The 21,173-nt window shown below is 39.3% G+C and overlaps 1 protein-coding gene across 1 annotated transcript in view; it reads right to left on the bottom strand.

Moving 5' to 3' along the window:
• Nucleotides 1-11,924: 11,924 nt before the first annotated feature.
• Nucleotides 11,925-21,173, bottom strand: part of LOC136883236 (general odorant-binding protein 28a) — a 30,805-nt gene continuing 21,556 nt past the window's right edge. The window contains exons 5-7 of the mRNA XM_068229653.1: nt 19,244-19,358; nt 17,958-18,035; nt 11,925-12,044 (exon numbers count right to left, since the gene is read on the bottom strand). Coding sequence (XP_068085754.1) covers nt 12,025-12,044; nt 17,958-18,035; nt 19,244-19,358 — 213 coding nt within the window. The 3' untranslated portion in view covers nt 11,925-12,024. The remainder of the gene's footprint in view (nt 12,045-17,957; nt 18,036-19,243; nt 19,359-21,173) is intronic.

Genomic DNA, 21,173 nt, shown 5'->3' with positions numbered 1-21,173 from the left:
ATATATGACTAATTGTTTTCACGGCTCTGACCACAACGGAATAAATATTACAGTAATTAACTTTGTGGACTACTGGTAACATTTTTTTTCTTTTGCAACTGGGTTTACGTCGCACCGACACCGACGGGTCTTATGGCGACGATGGGGTAGTAAAGGCCTAGGAATGGGAAGGAAGTGGTCGTGGCCTTAATTAAGGTACATCCCCAGTACTTCCCTGGTGTGAGAATGGGAAACCACGGAAAAGCATCTTCAGGGCTGCCGACAGTGGGGTTCGAACCCACTATCTCCCGGATGAAAGCTCACACCTGCGTGCCCTTAACCGCACGGCCAGCTTACCCGGTCGGGTAACAATTGTGATCAGACCAACCTTAAAATGCTACGTTATTATTATTCAGTCTGCTACCTCAGTGCTGAGTACCTCACTCGCATGTGTGATAGTTTCGCAGAAACCATTCAAAGTGATATTTTACATTACCAGTGAGATGTTATCACTTTAGTGGCTGTTGTGTACAATATTTTATTTCATAATACGCCGCATTTACTTGTTTTGAATTAAATATGTAATTATAAGTACCTTTGACACTCCGCTACGCAAATCATCCATCATGTTTGACTCACCCAGTGCCTCTTTATTGTTTCAGACATGATGTGAGCTTTTGGGCTTCTGCCGAGTCAAGAAAAGGAGGCCACGTTCTGTGCGTTTCTCAGAGAACTTTATTGGCGTCTTCAGAAGAAAGTCCTCATCGTGAACAGTGGATATTTCCTTCTGAAGACGCGGACGAAGCGTAAAGAGTTTCAACTAGTTTTCTCGACACAACAGAAGGGCACATCATGTCTAAAGTACGGGCCGTGAAAGCATCCATGTTAACAATTTGTGTGTTCGTGTTCGTGTCTTACAATGAAAGATATACGAGCAGTGTACATGGAGTAATAGTGTAATAAAATACAAATATTAGTGTTATTTGAAGCAGTGAAGTCCACTGGAGATACCAGAGTCGTAAACATGGCCATCTGTTCCTGGATTAATGAAAGCAATACGATCCCTTGGAAGTGGAAGTAACATATACATTAGTCAGTAGTGTGATGGTGGAAGATTACATGAGCTGTGAATGTAGCGAAGCCACTTTTGTGTAGATACGCACGAATCCATGGTGCTGCCATCTCGCGGAGAAATAATTCAACAAGGTTAAGTCTGGTGATCTCTCATTCATTATCTCTCTATCTATCCGTTTTAAATTACTCTGAAGTGGAGTTCAACCATTCAGATACGACTTCTAATAAAACATTGCGGAAAGTAATAACAGTACGGTAAAGTGTCATTTTCCGTTTAACAGTGCGGAAAGTAATTGCAGTACCGTAAAGTGTCATTTTCCGTTTAACATTGCGGAAAGTAATTACAGTACGGTAAAATGTCATTTTCCGCTTAACAGTGCGGAAAGTGATTACAGTACGGTAAAGTGTCATTTTCCGTGCGGAAAGTAATTACAGTAAGGTAAAGTGGCATTTTCCATGTGACAGTATGAAAGTAATTACAGTACCGTAAAGTGTCATTTTCCGTTTGACAGTGTGAAAGTAATTACAGTACCATAAAGTGTCATTTTCCGTTTAACAGTGCGGAAAGTAATTACAGTATGGTAAAGTGTCATTTTCCGTTTAACAGTGCGGAAAGTAATTACAGTGCGGTAAAGTGTCATTTTCCGTTTGACAGTGTGAAAGTAATTACAGTACCGTAAAGTGTCATTTTCCGTTTAACAGTGTGGAAAGTAATTACAGTACAGTAAAGTGTCATTTTCCGTTTAACAGTGCGGAAAGTAATTACAGTACGGTAAAGTGTCATTTTCCGTTTAACAGTGCGGAAAGTAATATTATAGTACGGTAAAGTGTCATTTTCCGTTTAACAGCGCGGAAAGTAATTACAGTACCGTAAAGTGTCATTTTCCGTTGAACAGTGCGGAAAGTAATTACAGTACGGTAAAGTGTCGTTTCCGTTGAACAGTGCGGAAAGTAATTACGGTACGGTAAAGTGTCATTTTCCGTTTAACGGCGCGGAAAGTAATTACAGTACCGTAAAGTGTCATTTTCCGTTGAACAGTGCGGAAAGTATTGTATTGTATTTATTGTATTTATTAGTGAACAAAACAGGCGTTCAGCCCCGAATACATGTTCACAATAATAATAATAAATAACAAATAAGATTAATAAGAATAGTCCAACCTGAGCCACCCCTCTCCACTATATACTAAATAACATAAAATGAACTAAACAATACCGTCCCGGTTTTATACCAGAACCAACTCCATCTACATCAATTCACAACAGCCTGGTCAATGTTTACATTCTACTGCTGGTGTTACAACTCCATGCTTGTTATCACTCTCACGTACGCAACCTTCTTACTTCAGCATTTTCATCACCTCTATTGTTCGCTGACCTACTCCAGCATAAGCTGCAACAGCAGCATTACCAGGTTGCATTCCAAACCAGCCATTACATGATTGCATACCAAACCGGCCATCTTATTCCGTCATTACGTTCCAATCAACCATACCGCAACTTTTACCAATCTGCGTTAACATTGCTTCATTTCATTTCATTCCGTCATAACACTCCATAATAAAATTACCTCTCATCTCCAGAAATTTCGGCAATGAATAACAAATACCAATCACGCCTCCAAAAATTTTGGCCAGCAATACTCCAACACCACATTTCAGCAATACCACACCATCCCTACCTCATATACCACCTCTACTTCTTCTACAAATACACTCACCTTCTGCCATCCGCCATCTTATACCACCACTTCTCCAACACCACATTTCAACCCTATAACATATCATAATTTAATACTTCCAACACCACACTTCAGCATACCAGCTCTACTCCTTCCACAAATACACTCACCTTCTGCCATCCACCATCTTATACCACCACTTCTCCCACACCACATTTCCACCCTATAACATATCATAACTTGCATTTACCATACACTCATACTCATCCTACCCGTCATAATTACCTACTGAAGCCTCCATCTTCTACCAAACCAAAATTTACAAATAGCCGAGTTACATTACTACATCTCCCTACCTTTCCAACACCACATTTCAACATATACCACCTCTACTTCCAACACCACATTTCAGCCCTAACACGCACTCGTCTGCCATCACTCAGCATTTATACCAGTCACCAATACAATACAAAATGATAATAAACTCACCTGTTTCCAGCTCCAAAAATTAACTAGCCATCAACACCACATTTCAACCCTATAACATATCATAACTTGAATACTAAGCCTTCAATACTTCCAACACCACACTTCAGCATACCAGCTCTACTCCTTCCACAAATACACTTACCTTCTGCCATCCACCATCTTATACCACCACTTCTCCAACACCACATTTCAACCCTATAACATATCATAACTACATCTCCATACCTTTCCAACACCACATTTCAACATATACCACCTCTACTTCCAACACCACAATTCAGCCCTAACACACACTCATCTGCCATCACTCAGCATTTATACCAGACACCAATACAATCTCAGTACCACCACCTCTACTTCTTCTACAAATACACTCACCTTCTGCCATCCACCATCTTATACCACCACTTCTCCAACACCACATTTCAACCCTATAACATATCATAATTTGCTCAATTTGCCATACACTCATACTCATCCTAATACCCATCATAATTACCTACCGAAAACTCCATCTTCTCCCAAACCAAAATTTACAAATAGCCATATTACAACACTTATCCAACACCACATTTACCATCACTCCTCCAGCTCCAAATATCAACAAACTGCCATCCACCATCTTACACCACCACTTCTCCCACACCACATTTCAACCCTATAACATATCATAACTTATATACCACTTCTCCTCCACAACATTTCAGCCTCCACGCCCTTAATTACTTACTTACTCGCTATATTATTGTTTTTTACTTCTTGTAACAAAACCCTCACTACTTTTTTTTTTTTTTTGCTATGGGCTTTACGTCGCACCGACACAGATAGGTCTTATGGCGACGATGGGATAGGAAAGGCCTAGGAGTTGGAAGGAAGCGGCCGTGGCCTTAATTAAGGTACAGCCCCAGCATTTGCCTGGTGTGAAAATGGGAAACCACGGAAAACCATTTTCAGGGCTGCCGATAGTGGGATTCGAACCTACTATCTCCCGGATGCAAGCTTCACAGCCGCGCGCCTCTACGCGCACGGCCAACTCGCCCGGTCACTACTTTTCATTGCTCTCATCATGTCCGTATATCTTCTATCTCTCCCTGCGCTCCTACTCATATTCTGTGCGAGGTACTCACGGGTTAACACTGGCCTTACTTTTATACCCTGATCTTGTCTAACTACACCACCACACTCAGCTCTCTCAGCTTCTTGTTGCTCACTCTCCTTTCCCCCATCACCCCTTTGATCTTCAGCCTCTCTCCTGCATTGCCCGTCCACTGCTCTTTCCTTACCGTTGTTCATACTTCCACTTAGCACCTCGCTCTGTCTCTCTTGACACTTTTCAGTACTACTTCCTATAATTACACTTCTACCCTCGTTATCTTTCACTTGCCTATTATCTTCCACTCGTTTGTCATCCCCGTTATTCACTACACTTCTCTTAGCCTCCTCATCTTGTTTCATCCTCCGTTCTAGGTCCATCAGTCTATTCACCGACCATACTCTCCTCCATCTGTTGCCTGTCACCACTAATTCCTGTCCTCTGATGACTGCATTCAACCCTTGCTGCCTAGCTCGTATCATGTGTTTTTTAAGAGTTTTTTCATTCCTCCACTCTTCAGCTCCTATGTCCCTCCTTATCCATATTTTTTCTCCTTGCACGTTACCTGCATTACGCACCACTGTATCAGCCATCAGTGTAGAAAATAATTGCACTTTGATAGGCCTATTACCTCTAAATCTTCCCACTCTTGTCACATCATCAATGTCCACTTCACTGAAATTTATTTTCATTTTACCCTGAATTATGTCCACTACTTTATAAACTATACTCGTCTTGTCTTCCTTCTTACCCTCTTGCACTCCATATATAAATAAGCATTTATTTCTGCGACTTCGGGTGTTAACAACTACGTCGGCTTTCAGTTTCGATATCTCCTCTTCCAATCTCCCTATCTCCTCTCTTAATGCTGAAACTTCTTCACCATTTCTTCTCACCTGTGAAGCTGTGTCTTCTATCTTTTCCTGAAACCACCCCTTCATTTTTTCAAACTCCCTCGTTTGTTCCTTGATCATGTTCTTGATTTGTTCGAAGGGACATGTCTCTGCTACCACCTCTTTTACGATTTTTCTGATTGTTTCCATGTCCTCCCAGCTCATATTTCCTCTGGAAGTCGGACCTGGGTTCAGTTCTACTCCCCCAATCCAAAGCAATATCAAAATCACCGCTGCAGAAAGTATAAACTATCCTATTTTATCCAGTTCTATTCTGCATCTTCTTGTCTTCACTTCTTCTTTCTTCTTCCTTCCCTTCCAACCACCTATGCTCGCCCTGTACTGCTCTGTACCAATCATTGCCTGTAAGCACCTCGCTGACTTCCAACACTCCGCACTTACACTACCTTTTCCCACTCCAGGGACCCTCCACTCCGTACGTCTGCACTCGCCGGTGGCTCTAGGTGAACTGATGCAGTGCGGAAAGTAATTACAGTACGGTAAAGTGTCATTTTCCGTTGAACAGTGTGGAAAGTAATTACAGTACGGTAAAGTGTCATTTTCCGTTGAACAGTGTGGAAAGTAATTACAGTACGGTAAAGTGTCATTTTCCTTACTTTTCTGAGTACGGGCAGGAGGAAATTACGTCATAGTACCGAATAAATTTTACAAGCCGTGTCTACATATTTAATGCCTGTAGTGTCCGAGGAGGTTTTCAAAGTGTAGGTCTTTATTAATATAAATGGAAATTCAAAAAGCTACAAAATTTTGAATTTATTTTTATAGATTTAAAATGTAATCTTTTGTGCCGTCTTCTAGGCTAATCCCATATTAGCTAAAAGATGCAAAATAGTATCATTTCTTGATATTTGACAACCAAAGCATGTTGCTCTGCATTTACAAGTAGAAAAGCTTTCATCTTAGCAAATTTGATGACGGATGGTATCGATGACAGATATCTACAAAGTCACTGTTGTAAACGTTGGAGGCGAATCTCAAGAACATGCCAGAGATCGAGTCGGCCTCAAAAATGTAGAGGCAAAATGAACAACAACAGAAAATTAATGGTTAATTTTCACGACTGAATTGTACTTAAAATTTACTTTGAAAGCATAAGGCCGTGTTCTGTACATATTGAAGAGGATACCAGTGAGATTTGATCCTAAGATCTTCTGATCGTATCGGATATTCTTATCAACAGAGGTATAATTGACATGAGTCGAAATTGTAGAGAGTGATTTAGCGAAAATTTGAGCAGAAGGAAGGGTAGTAACAAATGTAAGGAGCCAACAAATCGCTCAACTACGCGATATGTTCCAAGATGGCAGTGGAAAGACATTAGCAGACAAATAAACTTGAATTGAGTTTTTAAAAACAGTACATATCATAATATGAAGTCAAAATCGGAATTCAAAAGGACTAATTACGGGAAATGCTCATTTATAGGCAGAGGAGTTAGGGATATGAATAGTATTACTACGAGGGATGTTCGATAAATTATCAAGTTCTTTCAAATCGTTTAAGAAAATACTAAATAAACATTTTTTGCTAGTGATTTAACACGTTGTGGGTTTTCGGCGACGTAATAATGGGAAAGCGGCCGTGGCATTAATTAAGGTACAGCCCCAGCATTTGCCTGATATTAAAATGGGAAACCACGGAAAAGCATCTTCAGGGCTCCCGACAATGTGTTTGGAACCCACTTTCTCTCGAATGCAAGCTCGCAGCTGTGTGTCCCTAACCGCATGACCAACTCGCTCCATACTTCATCTTTCTGTATAACTGCAGATATTTGGACGTGGCAGCGCATAACAACGCCTTCCTCTATCTCCTCTGCAGATATGTTTACGTTAGAAAGCCTCAGTCGGAGCCAATGACCAGAAATCAGCCCAGGACGAATGCTAGAGATAACTGACATAGGTCCAGAGCTGGTTTTAAGTTAAGTATAAAAAAAATTCTTAGCTCTACTCACGTGCCAATAACGGACTTGAACACTCCGATAATTTGTCTCACTTGTACATATTATCAACCATTCAGAATCATCGAGAAGTTTGCACAAGATAAACAACATTATATAGAAACAATACCTCGTATCTTACACAGTTCTTCTTGTCCATTATGTCGCGCCTCGCAGCCCCTTTTGGATATGCAGTCCATCGTAACAATGTTTGATCTCTTCATTTTCCTGTTTACGTGTAAAGGAAAGTGAACGTTCCCATGCAGTACTGTAGGAATGTTTATTTGCACTTCTACAGTACTCGGTATATAAGGGACATTTTTATTCATACACAGGCATACACAAGGAACATTGTTCTGATGGACTGCATACCCACGTGTGGGTGGGATACGTGGCACAGCTCCTTAGGCGTCGATATGTATGCGTCATTAAACGTGATTTTATAGAATCTGAGAATGTAATTGTAGAACGACACCTGTCATTCTCTTACTAACGTATTCTTACTGGTAGTTTATAGTGTTCTAAGTCCTATAGTTCGTGCACCGACATACTGGAAATATACTTAAAATACTCGACACAGAAAAATATTACCTTCCTTCTTAATGAATTATACGGCCAGTGATGCAAATTATGAAGATAAAAGTTGAATAACTTGAAAATCCAAATCATGAGCCTTGAAAAATCAATTGTAATGAATAAGAAAAGGTTAGAATTAAAGCTCATTCCAAAATACGTACACATAAAGACAACCTACTGTACATCACCCAAAACTTCAGTATCTCGTTCACATTTGTTATGGATAAAAATCTAAATCAAGTTCATATTTATATTAAAAAAACAGAAACTTACAAACATACGTTACGCATTCATTTGAATCTACGCATCTTTTAACAACTGCCTAAATGGACATCCTGCAAGGACATTTTTAGACGAATACGAATAAAAACAAACAATGATAATTCAAAAGATTACTGACATCAAAATCACTAAACTAAACAATAAACAAAGCAAACCAGAGAAAACGCATTGAATTCCACACGAGAATAGTCAACAGATCCAACAGAACCTTTTCAAATAAGAAAATAAATCTGTTAGAAAGTTTGTTTCAAGTTCATGGCGCTTGAACGTCACACGAACAACCACATGAAACAAATAATCATTGACGTAGGAATCGCCTGCGGAAATATAACCGTTCCAAAAAGAGAAATACAGTCACAACGAAAACTTAAAATTTAGACAACAGAATTTTAAAGTTCAACACAAGTTGTTAGAAACAGAGAAAATAGGTAATACGAGAACAAAATCCTCTCGAAAACATATGAAGGCAAAGCAGCAGTCATAATGAAACAAAGGGGATATCGAAAGAACCCTAAGCATTAATCAACAACATGGGAATACAGGAGATCCAGCGCAAGCTAACAAAACATTTCAAAACGAGATCAAACTCGAAACTTGACATTTCCTTGAAATTTACTATTGATTTGGTGGAGCCTCGGTCCTTGTGTACTTTGGGGAGGGCTCTTAGTGTGGGGAAGAAGACAGGCCGATTGAAACTCCTTAGGACTAACAAAATAATGAAGTAGGCTAAGCATCACAGAGAGCACAAGAATGACATAATTTAATATTGCCAGTAAGTAGACTAACGTACAATGGAACAATCAGTTAAATTTAGAAAACAATCCAGAAGATTACAATTCACTACAAGAAACAAACAAAATAATTAACCTTCTAAGAACAACCTTCAACCAATAAAGTTTCGTAACGAACAACAAACTCCAGTGTCAAAATTAAGGCTTAACCATGGATTCAGCAAAGAAAACCAAACCTTATGTCATAAGAGTCCCAAAGTGCCATGGTCTACCATGCGACCATTGCTCAGCCCGAAGGCAGATTAAGAGGTATCGTGTGGTCGTTATTCTTGGCTTTATAGACCGCGACCGCTATCTCACCGTCAGATAGCTCCTCAATCGTAATCACATAGGCTGAGTGGACCTCGAACCAGCCCTCAGATACAAGTAAAAAGATCTTACCTGCCCAGTAATTGAACCCGGAAAAGAGGCAGGCACCCTACTCCTACACCACGGGGCCGGCCCATGGGCTCACTATTATCAGGAGTAAGAGCCAGTATATTCCTAAATAACATTGAAAACAATTACAAAGCCAACTGTCTAAAGACTGGAGGAGATACACGTAAATGACGTAATATGCCTGGATTCCAATGAAGACAAAACGCACAACACTTACTAGACACACTGAATTCCTTACACAGGTAAACTAAATTCACAATGGAACCAGGAACTAACAAAAAATCAATCTTTAGACAATATAATCAGTACAAATAATGAAAATCTGTCGTACAAACTATTCAGCAAACCGACTCAGACTTCACACACAATGGACAACAAATCCAACCACACGAAAAAGCACAAATTATTAGGAAAATACCCACAACAGTTTTCAGAAACGAAATAAAGACAACAAAACAAATCGCGAAAGGGTACAACAACTTGCACAAGACAGCTAACATTTTCCGAAAACACTGCCTAAAAGTAGGATTCAGAATGATAATACGCCACGAAGACACGTTAAAAAATGCAACCTGAACACAAAATACATTTTCTCCGAATCAGGAGTTCATGAACACAAATACCTAAAAGAAGACTGTAGTGCCACATGTACAGGTGAATCGAAATGTAACTTCAACACCGGGCACTGCTATTGGACACAGTCGGTATTCAGCCCCAGAGAACACTTCTGTGACTGCTATCACCATTCCATAGAGAACACATATCTTAACATTTTACGCACCTAAAAACTCCTCTCTCTTCGCGCTACTAAATCAATTCCAGTTGTGATTCAACAGGTCCCAATGTTTTCTCTTTAGCTGTTAATTAATCCCACTGGACGTTACTCGAGACAAAGTACGTCTGGTACGCGGGATAAGTTATACCTATCTATACCAAAATCTATGAATTTAGGCAGCGGACCACCACTCGGGACCGTTTTGTAAGCTATTATTCTATCACTAAAGCTTCTATCGCATTTTTCGATTATTGTCCGTCACTGACAGAAACCAATCAACAGTACTCTGTGATCTAGGCAATCACTTATAAAACTTACCGAAATACAGGAGGTCAAGGTTGTCGATTGCTTCAGCTGTAAGAGATTATGAGCCACTGTTGTAACTTACAGTGAAGCACTCTGAGTTTGGCTTGGTTTATGCATTTTACTTCTTGATATAAATATGTGTTAGAGCTGGGCATCATCCGAAATTTGTGTAACGAAATAGTGTTATGTAACAAAATGTATGACGGAAGTGGAAACTAGCAACCGTGCAGACTGTGATGTAAGGTATTGTTACCTAGCAACCGTGCAGACTGTGATGTAAGGTATTGTTACCTAGCAACCGTGCAGACTGTGATGTAAGGTATTGTTACCTAGCAACCGTACAGGCTGTGATGTAAGGCATTGTTACCTAGCAACCGTGCAGGCTGTGATGTAAGGTATTGTTACCAAGCAACCGTGCAGGCTGTGATGTAAGGTATTGTTACCTAGCAACCGTGCAGGCTGTGATGTAAGGTATTGTTACCTAGCAACCGTGCAGGCTGTGATGTAAGGTACTGTTACCTAGCAACCGTGCAGGCTGTGATGTAAGGTATTGTTACCTAGCAACCGTGCAGGCTGTGATGTAAGGTATTGTTACCTAGCAACCGTGCAGGCTGTGTCTTATTACTGGTGGTCACCTGAAATTAGCCGCGGTCGATTAGATTAGCAGTTTGCCTTTTTCTACCACTACGAGCGCTAATGTGAGTCAATGCAGAGTTTTACTTAAGCTCTTATAACTACATTCGGTGTGGACATTTTTCAAAAAATCTAAAAGGACAGCGGATGGTATTGAACCGAGGAACACATTACAGAAAGTATTATGTAAGTGAGTTAATTTGGCTCAGAGTTGAGCAAAACAGAAACGAGTAAAGAAACAAGCGAATGCATTTCGGCCACAAGTGATTTTCCAGTTTTTAAAAAATAGTTTTATAGACTTTTTCAAGTCTGACAATTTGATCTTTACGGACCTTGAGCCCTTCAATTTTCACAATTGAGGAAATTGCTTAATTTTCCGTGCAGGCCTTGTAGGACACTTGCCATTCAGGGGTGGGCAGAGTCTGCTGTGTTAATGTGGTGGGGTCTCAGTCCTCCAGCCATGGGAATTAATCGTGCACGAGTAGAATCCCGATAGCAAAAAATCCACATCAGAAACACAATCTGTTCACAATTCCTGATAATACCAACCATCGTATGGCCTTAATTACCTTACGGAGACATTGTAATTTGACGCCATCTGGCTGCTTGCTCGTCAATTTCGACGTTCCGTTTTACTCAAGGCCTACTTGAAGCCCGAGTAAACCAAATCTCGTTTGGGCGTCTATGGCTAAATGTATTACCAGAGACAGAGATCGTTTACAAGGCGATTTCATACGACGTAGAGTGCCGAATGCCGACCTTGATGCCACCATCTTGGGAGATTCTACTGTAGTCAGTGTCGAATGGGAAGCGTGTTGTCGCCTTCTCCCACACAATCAATGGAGAGGACTCCGAGGAAATTTTCACTCCGTTAAATATCACTTGTGCCAAGACAAATTATTTTTACTTCGTGAAATCGACTACAACACAGACGGCTTCCCATTTGTCACCGACTCTAGTTTAGGTATTATTTTTAAATGAAGGGAGTAATTTGTTTTAGGAAGGAGAAAAATAATATTTAAATACATTTCACTTTATTTTAACCGTAATAAGTTTACAGATATCTTGTAAACTTGATTTCACCGCTCCTGTCATTGTCATTTCTTGATTTTGTTCTTCATGACTTTTCTTTGCCGACTGGAATCAGAAGAAGATATTCAGGTTAGTGTGCCTTACTCCAACCAATTATATGCAGGCGACATTGCTCTATGGACTAACAAGGAAGAAGTTCAGGTGCAAGTTACGTTGTTGAACTAGGAAGCTGAACATTTTGGATGCAAGGTATGCATAGCCGATGGTAGTGGCAGGAAAAGGAAAATGGAAGTCATGGAACTTACACACCTCCATTTAGATGGCAATAATTGTCTCTACCACACGGTTATAATGAAATGAATGATCTGTGTTTTTTTTGGCTGCTTAGAAGACAAGAGAGTTCATATCGACTATTCTATGCTTTTCCTTGTAGAGCAATTATCTGTACTGGATTACGGAAGTGTAGAGTTTCAATCAGTGGAATAGGATTACCCACTAAACGGCTGCTTGAAAACAACCAGAAACCACTAACCTTGCATCCTACCCCCAACCCCCAACCCCACCCCCAAATTACCCTCGTTAAACTTTCTTGAGTTGCGAAAATACTACTTGCATCAAAAGGAAATTAAATATATACTTTAATATTTCAAGATGAACTTCTAATAGTCAGTGCTCGCTGTTGTCTTTTTCTGCTAGGCTTTCACAGTGCCTAATTTTTATGATACTACGTTTGGTAGCTCATATGGTAGAATAGTTTGTTTTCTCTCTGTCCTGCCCGAATCGATAAAACAAATTTATCTTTCGCGTATCATTTCATTTTTGGCCTTAGTCTTAATAAGGACTGGACATTCTCTCTAATTCGTCATTTCACTGTTTATTAACGCACGATTGGAAGGAAAAGTTACAGGGAGAAGGGTGAAGGTCGAGAAGGAGAAATTAATGGAAAATACTGGAAGACTAAAAGGATGGTCAGATGGGCTTGGAAATGTATGCGAAAACTTGCTGATAGGCAGACAACTGATGATGATGAAGATATGGTTATAAAATTTGCATTTGAGAAAAGGGTTATTTTTCTACTGTAGGTGGAATATACTGCAGAAGATATTAATCCTTGATTGTTGCTATTAAGGAAAGTGTACTTCGAGAAATAACAGCTCTCACTAATTTTTGTTTATCAGTTGTGCAAAATTGTCATGAAATCGACTGGTGAAGAAGTTAGAAGATAGAAATGCAATTTCTACTCCCCAAACAGTTTGGTTCAGCTCTGCTGTTGATCTTCCATTTCCAAATTTGGGTCCCTTTCCGCGCAGTCACATACGAAGATAAAACTGAAATTCAAGAAGACCAATTGGGACAAATTTTCTTGCACAGGAAAATGAAATAGAGGAGGGAATAATTTACCAGAAGAAATTATCTATACATTTCCGACTTTATAAAGTACTTTCCCGTCCATGATTGACTAATTATGTGGTATTACACAATATACCTTTTCTAAACTATTCACAGACGTGCCATTTGAAAACTGTAAACGTTTCATGAAAATCACATAAGTACTTCTCAAGAAAAGATATAAAAGATTTTCAAAAATTAAACTTACGGGAAACAGCTGTAAAAATTTCAGTGCATTCCGGCACCATATCTTGGGTCATCTGGATCCTACTGTTGGGTTTCTTCCAGCGTTCTATTTACTTTTCTTGAATTAATGACAGAAATTCTAAACTGACTTCTACACTCTTAATACATATTTTTCAGCTACAGTTTTATATATTTTGAATTAGGAACTTTCTTTTATGCTTTCTTTGAAGCTCTAATTCTTTCTTTCTGAAGCTTGTACATGGCATTGAAGATTGCCAAGCCCACACCGCTTCCTTTTAAATAATTTAGTATGGGAATTTATATGTAGCAAACCTGTATACATTATACACCAAATTAAAGAGGACAACTGAAAGTTCAAGATTAAGCAACAAAAGAGAAAAAATGGTTATCTTTACCCTACTGGATCCGCTTAAGAGAAGACTAGATAAACAACTGGTGGGGAATCTGCCGCCTGAGATGTAGCAAACCTCATGAAATGAGCCTGCAGTTGCGGTCAAATTGTGTAAGAAGTAAATCAACTGTCGGACGAAAGTATCCTTACATCGGTCCGTTTTCAGAACTACTTCACTGTACGGAAAGAAAGGAAGAGACAAGAAAATAGCGAACAGGTGAGAAGAATGGCAGGAGGGTGGCTATACCTGACTGGCTGAGAAGAGAGTTTAGTCATTCATCATGGAATAATTCATACATTCACTCAGACATTCATTGTAATTCATCCATTCGTTCATTCATTCATTCATACATTCATTCAATCAATCATGGAATCATTGTCGATACAATTCATTCATTCACTAATACATTAAATTCAATTCATCCATTCATTGATGTTACTCTCTCCAAGGTTTGTGGTTATCCGTGACTGGGAGGGAGGACTTTTCATGTTTTTCATACAGTTCTATCATTCATTCACTCATTTAAGAAGCATGTTGTAATTGTGGAATAACAGTATAAAGACTGATGAGACAATTAAGCACTACTACAAGTTAGGGAGGGTAAGATACATGTTTGTCCTAGACTACAGAACTATAGAACTCAATTAACATCTGGGACAAAATAAATAAATAAACATTACTGAAAAACAAACTACAATTTACAAATTAGATTGAAATAGTTAAGAAGTTTAATTGTAAATGTTTAACTCTTCGCGGGCGGAAACATATGTATATATATATAAAATAACTTGTCCTGACTGACTAGCTGATTCATCATCGCCGAGCCAAAACTACTGGACATAAAGAAATGAAACTTTGGGGATACATTCATATTAAGATGTATGTGCCCGCTAAGAGAGGATTTCTGGATATTCCGTCGCTAAGGGGGTGAAAAGGGGGGTGAAATTTTAAAATGAGTGTATCTATATGTGAAAACTTTGAAAGTTTACAGATGTAAACATTGGTATTTAGAATCTTCTTTAAAAATAAGGAAACACGTACTTGTTTGTTTTCGGAAAATACCAACAGGAGGGGTGAAAATGGTGAAAAAGTGGTTGAATGCCTTTAATCAGGATACCGGTACTTGTATCTCAGAAACTGAAGATATTACAGACCTGAAAATTAGTGTTTGGGATCTCCTTTAAAAATAGAGAAACATGTATCTTTTTTTGTTTTTTGAAAATCCAATTAATGGGGGGGGGGGTGAAAAGGGGGTGAATTTTTAAAATGAGTTATCTATATCTCAAAACTTTTAAAGTTTATAGATGTAAAAATTGGTATTTAGAATCTTCTTTAAAAATAAAGAAACGTATTTTTTTGTTTTCGGGAAATCCCAATAGGAAGGGTAGAAAAGGGGTGAAAAATGGGTTGAATGCCTTTAATGAGGATACTTATACCTCAGAACTGAAGGTAACAGACGTGAACATTGATATTTGAAATCTCCTTTAAACATAAGGAAACGCGCCGTCTTTCTTTTGTTGTGGTGGTGGTGGTGGTGGTTGGGGGGGGGGGGAATCAACTTAGCGGCAGTGGGGTGAAAAACGAGTTGAGACCAATTGATTTTACTGTTCATAATTTACTTAATCTGATCATAAACTGATCATTTTTAATCTTTCCTGGGTTCGTTTTCAAGAACCATCTTTTCCTTTGGAGTACATAAAGTTAGATTACGGTAGATTCTCCTGGCATATAAACAAAAATTTAAACACATTTGAAATAAACTATATGACTGATATTGACTGTGCAATTGTTCACCTCAATAATAAGGTCAATAATTCACGGAAGTATATCATTCGTGTCGCCAGAAATCTCGCGCACTTTCCTACGCGCGACGATGGTGTTGGTTGCATTGTCAGCAATGACAATGGCAGACGATGTAATTTACCGCCAAGTAACGGTCTTGCATCTTGCTGTGAGTTACAGACCATCAATAATAATAATGATAATAATAATAATAATAATAATAATAATAATGTGGACCGTAGTCAAAATGTGCGAACCACGCTGGAAACGGGTCTTGGCCGGGTAATGACAACGATTGCAGTCCGGCTGCGGGTTCAGTAGCGCTAAGGCACCCACGACGACACCAAGCCGGATCTCCTCAAGGATTTGATCCATAGTAAGATGCTTAGAGGAAAAGATGGCAAAGATTTAGGGACCCAACTGGGCAAGTGGAATACCTGGACCTAGCCCGGGAAGTACGAAATCGATTGCTGGAAAGAAAGGTTGAAAAATGGGAGTAACTTTGGTGTAATCTCTCAGAAAACGAGTCAGATCACGAATTGTGGCGGATTCTCTCAGAAAACGAGTTAGATCGCGAATTTCGGCGGATTATATATACAACATTAAGCATTCAATTATAAATTTCATTATAATACCGTAGCGAAGCACGGGTATCTTGGTAGTATATATATATTTTCCGTTCGAGGTACATTAATGTGCTCATAGACGGCAGAAGTTATTTCTTCAACTCCACTGATGATGGACATTCTCTCAGTACCTTGCAATAGTTTTTCTTTCGGTAGGAAGAGTTGCGTAATACACATGTTGTGTGACGCAATTTCTTCGCGCGCGTAATTATGACGTATTTTCGCGGGTACCCGTTGAAATGGCGTCGCAAAAACAGATTAGCGATACCGATATAGTATCAAAATTGGATGATACAGATAAAGAACTCTCGGATTTTAGTGTATGTGACTCAATAGTCGAAAAATTCTTTCTCCAGCTTTTCTGAGAGCAACAACCACACAAGTGACACTGACAGCGACATAATGGATCTGACGTAAGTAATAACAGTCCCGGAACTACGACTATTATTTCCGTTCGTATTACTGATGAAGGGCTAATGTTGCCATCAAACTTTGATACTGATTACTATCTATACTATAGATTATTTGTTTATGTTAAATGTGCGGAACATGGGTTCACATTCTGGGACTATTCTTTGAATATTTTTCCACTTTTTGACCAACAAAAACACAAAATGAAACCAAGACGTCATTGAAAGTAGCTTTCTGTACATATAGCTCATAATGGTCGACTAATGTGTACGGCTCTGCATTCGATAAACGCGTGAGTTCGATCCCCGCCGACGGCTTTTCTGAGAAAAATCATTTTCAGGTTTCCCATGACTTCTCGTGATTTTCCATTTTCACTTCCAGGCAAGTGGCTATGCAGCTCCTGTTCTTAGGCCAGAGCCGTTTCCAACCCAATGTCATTCACCATCATTCATTAGCTCCTCAGAGAGGTTAACATCGGGAAGGGCATCCACGGTATAAACGCGTAATATACATTGATCTCACCTCATCCCCTTCCCTGTTCCAAAAATGAAACTACCAGGTGGACATTTAGAGAAAGAATGTGTAAGTAAAATTAACCATTGTGAGATCGTACCGTGGAGTGTCCCTTGTGCAATTCTTCCGTTGCAAAAACGTTGAGACGATATTTATTTTGTCTTCAACTCCATGGCGCAACAGCCCCCAAGGGCCTTGGCCTACCAAGCGATCGCTGCTCGGTCCGAAGGCCTACAGATTGCCAGGTGTCATGTGGTCAGCACAAAGGATCCTCTCGTCCGGTATTCTTGGCTTTGTCTTAAGACAAATTCAAATTTCGGTTTGCACTGTTAAACAAGGTATGTGGTTAATTTGGACATATTTTTTATCGTTTTGTTAATTTTTCGAAAGTTTTCATCCATTTTTTACTTTTCAACATTTTTCCGCCTACGGCCATTAATTACCGCCGCCGCGAAAGGTAATAATGCATGTATCGAAAAACATTTCGCGTTACAGAATCATGTGATTCGAAACCGCGGGAGGGGAGTATTCTACTCTACTCGGAATGAGGGGTAATGGATGTGTGTGGGGTCGTATGATGGAAATGGACGAGAATGGGCTATGATAACATGAAGGCCACATAGCTACAGGATTGTGCAGACTGAACTCTCAACGTTCTATGTCCCAGGAAAAGAGACTGCTATATAGGACGGACTTACGTGATTCGAAGGCCTTCGTCGAACAGGCGAAGAGGGCAGCTCCTATTTCACACACGTCGGTGGTGCCACTAGCCTCCACTGTGAACACACAAGTAGACAGGTCTATCAGTTAAGGGGACTGGTTGAAATATTGCTGCTTTTTACCAATCAAATAGAATTTTCAATTTTAAGCTTTAAAAATCCCCCAATTCTTCCTTTCTTCAAATGCCGTTGTCAATCGTTCCCTAAGGACATTTTTAAAGCTCTAGATTCATGATTTAAAGGGTAGCAGTGGGCCCACTCCCTTCCTCTCACGTTGTCAGACAAAACCGGCATCAAAGTTCTTTCGAACTACCATTTGAATAACACCTCTGGCATATATTTACCTTGTAGAACGTCTAGCTTGTGCATAAGAGGAGAGAAATATCTGACGGAGTAATTTACAGTCCAGGGCAGTTTTATAATTTTAAATTGCTTTTATGTTCGGTACCTAAAACGTTAAGATCTTTGCCATGCATGAAATCCTCCTTGCGACAGAGTTCTTATCGTATTCACCTAAAATAGCACCAAATTAGAGTTTTTCCCATTGAATGAATAATGAAAAACTGAAAAAAATTATCTCCAATAGTTTATACCCGACTGAAAAACACGGAGTTATTATTAAATATATGAGTATTTTTGACAAGTCTGTCAAATTATAGCCCAAAAATATGAAAGCTGTGCTGCAAAGAGCATTTTTCATGCAACATATAGAAATACACTTATTTTGCAATAACTTTGCAAGCAATTAACTAATCAACTCCAAATTTTGTGGGGTGATATATCTTATTAATATGTGCTTGTGATTTAAATTTGGTTTTGGTAAGTGATAAATTGTAGAAGTTGTATATTTCATCATTTCTCCCCTTAATAGAGCAAGAAAGTGGAGCAAATTAATATCTCACACTTTATTTGGCCCGTTAGAATTTCATTTTCCAAGAACAGACCAACATCGTGGCTCAGATCAATGGAATGTACGAGCAAACATTGCAACGAACTTGTATGATTTTGTCTACAAAAAGATGGAGGTGATTTCAAACACCTGCTGTGGTGGTAAGTGACCTCACACAGTTCTTTCATATTTGGAACGTAGATCCATCTTCCTATATTCCTATGGCATTGACGGCCGCATGACGATGTTCTCTTGTTTCTGGTCACTGAGTTACGATATTGTCTTGTTTCCAGTAGCTCACCTTACTTCCCCACACGATCACCTTAATTCCTGAGACGATTACTAACTGTTTCCACCTCTGTACCATCTCACTCACCTGTTTCCTTACACTTTATCGTCTTGTCGATAAGCTCCTTGCGCTGAGCCTCATCTGTAACCAACTTAGCAGACTCCTCGATCCTCTCAACAGTGATCTTGCCTTGGCCATCCATCTGCAACAAAATAGAGAATTACACTTATTGGGAATGCTGTGAAATGCTCGTATTGAAAGTTACCTGTGAACTGCTTAAAGTCAAACATATGACTTTTCAGCAGAGAGAAACATGTGAGGCACTGACATGGGAAAGACTGAAAGTCATAAAATGTGAATTTTACAGAAGAAGGAAAAAAAGGTTTGCCTACATTCTGGATCAGAAATCACTGAAAATAAATAATGTAAAATTAATCAATTTATTAGTTTAACACAAATTTTGTGCTAATTATGATTCAGCCACAAATTGTGCTATAAAATATGTTGTGAAAAATCAGTGTGTAATCAGTTTGTCAGCTGTCGTGTAAGGGTCAAGCGGAAATTTCACGATAAAACGAATGATATTTTTCATCCAAGAAATCCAGCATTCACATTAAGTCCCTTTTTTCGCTTTGCTGGTGGTTAGTCTCCTTCCAAGTGGTTGTAAGGTCTGTATGATGTTGTTAGCGTGATAGGACCGTCCTCATTTGAGGATGTTGTACTCTTTCCACGGTTCTAACTCGCTGAATGGTTGCCTTGTCTTGACTGAGGCAAGTTCAGCTCTTGCAATCCTTGTCCAGCTCACAGTGCTGGTACTAAGGCTTTGAGTATTTAAATATGTCTTGCTTTCCATGGCGAAGTCTCGAAAATCACCAAGCGTCATCATGATCATATGAAATAGTCGAAAATGTGTATCGTCTGTCATTATTTCCACATTTTCTGGAACCATTGTTTGACACACGTAGTATCTATTTACACAAACAAAGAACTAGTATAAACGTCATGTCAAGATGCTGGCAATAACGACTTACCATTTTGAATGGAATACGTTTCGGAGGCATTCTGGCAATTGAAGTATCACTATGAGAGCTATAATATATATAAACAAAGTTTACACGCAGTTGACTTACGTCAGATGGCAAAGGTTATAGCTACAGTAATTATAACAGAGTCATGGGCTAACTTACTTCCTTCCCCATACCAAAGCTCGTGGACTTAACACAGGTTCCGTCTTGCGCCAATCGTAGAAAGTTATCTACTGTACCAGTTGAAATGCTACACTTCCCAAGTTTTTGGCATGAGAGTTTACTACGTTCCCAATGAAAAATGTAATTTCCACCTTTTTTTAATTTACTACATTTTCCATGTCAATGCCTCATTCATCTTAGGTAAGAAACTTCATTTTTAATCAGTACTGACAAAATATTCAAGAGAATATTAGAGGATTTATCCACCTTTCAATATGAAATTAACTGGAATAACTAAAAAGAAGCAAAAAATTGACACTGCACGGTCCAGGAGGGCAGATGGAGTGATAAGATGACCGGCGTGAATAGCTGTGACATTATAACCAAATTAGAGCGATTTGATGACCCTTTAACGAAGGTTTTTCTGCCTACAGATCCGTGGATGATCCACATATTCTCATGTTACGCTCCACAAATTGGCTGTACACGAATGACAAAAGGTGACTTCTGGAAGATGTTTGATGTAAAGCTTTTGGAAGTGCAATCTGAAGATCCCCTTATCATCTCTGGGGATCTCAATGGTCATGTTGATTCTGAACCAGATAGATATTCATGTTACGGAAAGCATGGTGCTGGGCACAGAAATCAAGGTGGAGAGAGGGGATCTTGAACTTTGCTGAGAGACACGATCTAGTTATCATGAATAACCCCGTCCAGAAGTGGAGTTCTCAACACCGCCTCGCAAAGCCAATCTGAAGCGATCTGATTGGTTAACTTCTGCAGCTGGTAGAATTACAACGGCGCCGGATATCTAATTATTTATCAGTACG

The sequence above is a fragment of the Anabrus simplex genome, chromosome 11 (assembly GCF_040414725.1).
Source record: "Anabrus simplex isolate iqAnaSimp1 chromosome 11, ASM4041472v1, whole genome shotgun sequence".
Classification (NCBI taxonomy): Eukaryota; Metazoa; Arthropoda; class Insecta; order Orthoptera; family Tettigoniidae; genus Anabrus; species Anabrus simplex.
This window is presented reverse-complemented; position numbering and strand designations above follow the sequence as displayed.